At 36.8% G+C, this 5,288-nt stretch overlaps 1 protein-coding gene across 2 annotated transcripts; it reads left to right on the plus strand.

Moving 5' to 3' along the window:
* Nucleotides 1-3,422: 3,422 nt before the first annotated feature.
* LOC122704958 (olfactory receptor 8B3-like) lies at nucleotides 3,423-4,846 on the plus strand. Of its 2 annotated transcripts, XM_043920116.1 has the most exons (2): nucleotides 3,423-3,430; nucleotides 3,894-4,839. In XM_043920116.1, the coding sequence occupies exons 1-2, from the start codon at nucleotides 3,423-3,425 to the stop codon at nucleotides 4,837-4,839; spliced, it is 954 nt and encodes a 317-aa protein (XP_043776051.1). The 2 variants fall into 2 exon arrangements, with proteins under 2 accessions (XP_043776051.1, XP_043776060.1); XM_043920125.1 differs by lacking the exon at nucleotides 3,423-3,430 and having other exon boundaries at nucleotides 3,880-4,846.
* The last annotated feature ends 442 nt before the right edge of the window (nucleotides 4,847-5,288 follow it).

The raw sequence follows: 5,288 nt of genomic DNA on the forward strand, positions 1-5,288 counted from the left end.
GTGAAATTTTTTTGTACTATTTGTTAGTACTATTTGTTACTAGTAGTTAATAGTATTTGTTACCAATAATTAGTACTATTTGTTACTAATAATTGTTACAAATATTACTCTTTCCCTCCCCTGTGAAAGCCAAGGTGGTTCTTTCTCAGATCTTCACTGTGAGAACCTGCTGGGGTGTTTTGGAGGTAAAATCCAAGAAAGTGTGGCCATTCCCTAAAACTGTGGCTCTTAGGGTGTGCTGCAAATCTTTGGGGTTTCAAAGATCAGATATGACTTAGTGACCGAATAACAATGAATCTTAATATATATTTGATAGAAACATGTTATCTCTGACTCTAATCTAGCATCATAGGATTCATGGTAGACTTTCCCTTTTGTGTATCTGTAAATTCTTTCTTTGATGGTGTTACCTACTTATTTGACTATACATTGTAAGGAGAAAAGGGGGAAAAAAAACTGTATACAAGCAATGTACACCAGACAGTAAATGTATTTCTCAAACACTGGTATTGATTTGCAGTTCTGAAACTATCACATGTGTACTGGGATTGAATGAATGATAATAAATTTAGATAATAGAAATTTTGTTATAACCAAATGCCTTTTCCTGACTAATTTGCTTGTGACTGGTAATGATGCTGTACACGCTCACAAAGTGCAGGGGTAGGGCATTCCTTGCTTTCCCCTTGTCTTTGACCGGTTATTAAAAACCTGCTAAAAATCTGGATGTCTCAGTCTTTATTCATAGAGAAAGAAGAAGGAGAGCCTTGACTCAGATTGGCTTAAAGGGGATTCAGAGAAGAACCAGCTTCAACTGTGATTTCTAGCCTCTGCCCCTGAAACATTTTCCATAAATAAAACAGATTTACTTTTGTATAAATACAAGAATACAGTAATATTTAAATTACTGCTGAAGGTGGAATAAACTTAAATTGTAAAAAATGGAATGCTACTCAATAGTAAGGGAAATGGCTATTGATACATGCAACAAATGGGATGAACATTAAAGGCATCATGGCTAGTGAAAAAAGCCAATCTCAGAGATTGCATATTGTTTGATTTCATTTATTATCCTCCAAATGACTTGACTATGGAGGTGGAGATGAAAGAGATAGAGATGGAGAAAACAGAAATGAAGGTGGAAGGGGATGGGTGTGACTATAAAAGAGTAGTATAAGAATTTCTAAAGGTAGTAAAACAGTTCTGTATCCTGTCTTGGTGTTGTTACATGAATATATACAAAGAATCAAATTGTGTAGATCTACACACATGTACACACACACAGTGTGAACACTCAGTGCATATAAAACTGCTAAAATCTCACTGTCTGCAGTCCTGAAGTCTTGTTACCATTACTAAACCAGTGTCCATTACCTGGTTTTACTGTTACACAACAATTGTGAAAGATGTCATCATGATAGGAAGCTAGATGGCGTTCAAGGGACTCTATATTATTTTAGCAACTCCCTGTGGATCTATACTTATTTCAAAATAAATGTTAGCTGCTCATAAGCATGAATAGAAGTTAATACATATCTAGGAATTCTAAAGTCATATTTTCTTGAAATAGAAGTCTTTGAACAGTGATTTTCTTATATGCTCTATGCTTAGTCACTCAGTCATGTCCGACTCTTTGCGACTCCATGGACTGTAGCCCTCCAGGCTGCTCTGTCCATGGGGATTCTCCAAGCAAGAATATTGGAGTGGGTTGCCATGCCCTCCTCCAGGGGATTTTCCCAACTCAGGAATTGAACCCAGGTCTCCCACATTGCAGGTGGATTCTTTATTGTCTGAGCCACCAAGGAAGCCCAAGAATACTGGAGTGGGTAGCCTATCCCTTCTCCAGGGGATCTTTCTGACCCAGGAATTGAGACAGGGTCTCTTGGATTCCAGCGGATTCTTTACCAGCTGATCTACCAGGGAAGCGCCTGATTTTCTTATAGACTTAATTTATTAAAAGCAAAGACATATTGAGTCAGAACAGCCCAAACTAAATTTTCATGGAATATTGGATTAGAATTATACCTAATAGCATTTTACTGAAACAATAATGTCTAAATGCAATAATAATGTCTAAAAGCAATAAAAATATCCTTTTACTATATGTCTATAAAATGTTCATAAATATTTAAAGATACTCAAACTATCTTACAAAGCAAATAAATAACCTTTACTGAAGGGTTTATAAATTTCTACAAAAATTAATATGTTACCTGGAATGACAGTTAATGAAATTTTCAGTGACATTAGTTATTTTCATTTTTATGAAGAACAGAGAGGATCTTTTTCTATGTCCCAGGAGATGTACGTTCCCTGAAGGAAAACTAACATTTACTGTCATGATTAGGGTGTAAAAATAGACACCAATTTCTTGCCTGCAGAGCTTATCACAATGGGAAGGTCTTAGGGGAGACTTAGTCCTGGATTTCTAATCAGGTATAAAAAAAATTACAAGCCTTAAGCAAATGCCATGAAATCTACAACATAGCTGTAGCTGCCTAGTCTGTGGTTTCCCTTTACAGTCTCCTAATAGATTTATAGCTACAACTTTAATCTGAACCTTAGACTAACTTCCGTAACATTCAGACTGCTGTATCAATGCTCTGACTCTTGCCAACACAGGGAGAAGATTCTGTGACTGCATCTGCTCAGTGTCGATATCTCCAAAGCCAGTTCTTCCAGAACAGTGGAGGTGAAATACATATGAAGTTCCCTTGGCACTGAGTTTCCTCAATGGAAGGAATGTGAACTAACCAAGTTTCTTTTTTTCTCTGTTGCTAAAAAATGAGGAAAAGTATTTATATTGAATAACAAGAAACTCCAAGGTCTGGATCTCTGACTCAACTGCTTGTATTGTTCTGAGCATATCCTCTGTGTTGGCTTTGTCCTCATTCTGGTAGCAGGGGAACTATAGCAGTTCCAATGACAAATACAGAACATAGCAATATCAGAGGAAGAAAATATTTTTCTCCTAAAATTTTTTTTGTTGAAATATATGTATTATACAGCTATACATGTCATTATAAGAATACAGCTTGGTTTGTTTTCACTAACTTAACACCTAATTTAATCAGCACCCAAATTAATTTATTTCTCTTTCATGCTATCCTACAAAACATGGTAAAGTACATCCACCTTGTTTTATTCATCCTCTGTTCTTCTAGGATGGAATAGAGCAGGAGAATGTGTAGAAAAATGGAGTATATGTTTAGGCCACCAAGGTTCTCCTCCATACCTGTTACCAATTATTGACTTCATGATATCTTGTTGTAAAGTGTCTGTAACTCCTATAGACTGTTAACAACTTCCTTCCAGGAAGCAGAATATTGGTGTGACCTCTGCTCTATAGGAATTCTCTCTTTCTTGAAGGTCATCATAGGGAAACTGAGATATCTAGTAGAGTGATGGAAACTTGAATAGAAATGAAAAAGTGACTGGTCAGATGAGTAGGTTAGAGAGATGGGGATACATTCCCACCACTGAAACTTGTCAACAGGTAGATTTGTTTCTCAGCTGCCCCATCCCTTTATCTTTTAGTAAAAATAAAGTTAGAGCCGTGATTTGTCCCATACAACTTATGAAAGCAAAAGACATGGGAGGGGACATAGGTAAACCTATGGCTGATTCATGTTGATGCTTGGTAGATAACAATGCAATATTGAAAAGTAATTATCCTTCAATTAAAAATAAATAAATTTGATAAAAAAGAGTGACTTAAATGTTGAGATGTGCGTGCCTCCAAACACTATGAAGCAGGGGAGGACGTACATGATTTCTGCCAGTCTGGGACTCTGTCTCATAAATAAAGCTCATATAAAAGTGATTTTGTAAGGACAGAGCTGTGTTCCCTACTAATGAAATTTTCTTCTGTTCTCACAGATTTTGAAGTTGAGAATGCTGGCTAGAAATGACTCCTTAGTGACTGAATTTATTCTTGCTGGATTAACAGACCGTCCAGAGCTCCAGCAACCCCTCTTTTACCTGTTTCTAGCGATCTATGTTGTCACCGTGGTGGGCAACCTGGGCTTGATCCTTCTTATTGGTCTAAACTCTCACCTCCACACCCCCATGTACTATTTCCTCTTCAACCTGTCCTTCACTGATCTCTGTTACTCTTCTGTTTTCACCCCCAAGATGCTGATGAACTTTGTATTCAGGGAGAATACCATCTCTTATGTGGGGTGCATGACTCAGCTGTTTTTCTTTCTCTTTTTTGTCATCTCTGAGTGCTACATGTTGACCTCAATGGCCTATGATCGCTATGTGGCCATCTGTAATCCCTTGCTGTATAAGGTCTCCATGTCCCATCAGGTCTGTTTGGTGTTGTCTCTGGCTGCATATGTGATGGGGTTTGCTGGAGCGTCTGCCCACACAGGGTGCATGCTTAGACTAACCTTCTGCAATGTTAATGTCATCAACCATTACTTGTGTGACATCCTCCCACTCCTCCAACTCTCTTGTACCAGCACCTATGTCAATGAGGTGGTAGTTCTCCTTGTCGTGGGTATTAACATCACAGTACCCAGTTTCACCATCCTAATTTCTTACATCTTCATCCTCACTAGTATTCTTCATATTAAATCCACTCAAGGAAGATCAAAAGCCTTCAGTACCTGTAGCTCCCACATGATTGCTCTTTCTCTTTTTTTTGGTTCAGCGGCATTCATGTACCTTAAATATTCTTCTCCTGGATCTATGGACCTGGGAAAAATTTCTTCTGTTTTTTATACTAATGTGGTGCCCATGCTCAATCCTTTGATTTACAGTTTGAGGAACAAGGATATCAAAGTGACACTGAGGAAATTCCTGTTTAAAACCCAGAGGAGAACTATGTTCTAATTTGAAGAGGCAATATTGTAAAGCAATTCAAGTTTTTATTAGTTTTTATTGGTATTTTTCAAGAAGAGTCTTTGTTTATCACCATGTTACTTCCACATATTGTGTTATATTTGGAATAATAGACTTGTCTTGTTACTTCTGGTCTTATCTCATATTTGTCCCCTGTATTTCTTGTACCTCATATCAGTTTACTGAATAGCAACTTGTTTATAAAAAGAACAAATATGCTGACCTTTTTAAATATAATTTTTAATACTTCTATCTTCTGTGTTATTCCTACTCTGTACAAATGTGATGAAGTATAAATCATAGAAATTTAAAATTACACTTTGCCTATCTAAATACAGAAGTGCCAAATACTATAGAAGCATTCTCATGCTTGTTGATAATATTGCTGGTATAGGCAACAGGATTCAATAAATTGTCTTAATACAAACTAGTATATAGCT

Source organism: Cervus elaphus, chromosome 2, assembly GCF_910594005.1.
Source record: "Cervus elaphus chromosome 2, mCerEla1.1, whole genome shotgun sequence".
Lineage (NCBI taxonomy): Eukaryota > Metazoa > Chordata > Mammalia > Artiodactyla > Cervidae > Cervus > Cervus elaphus.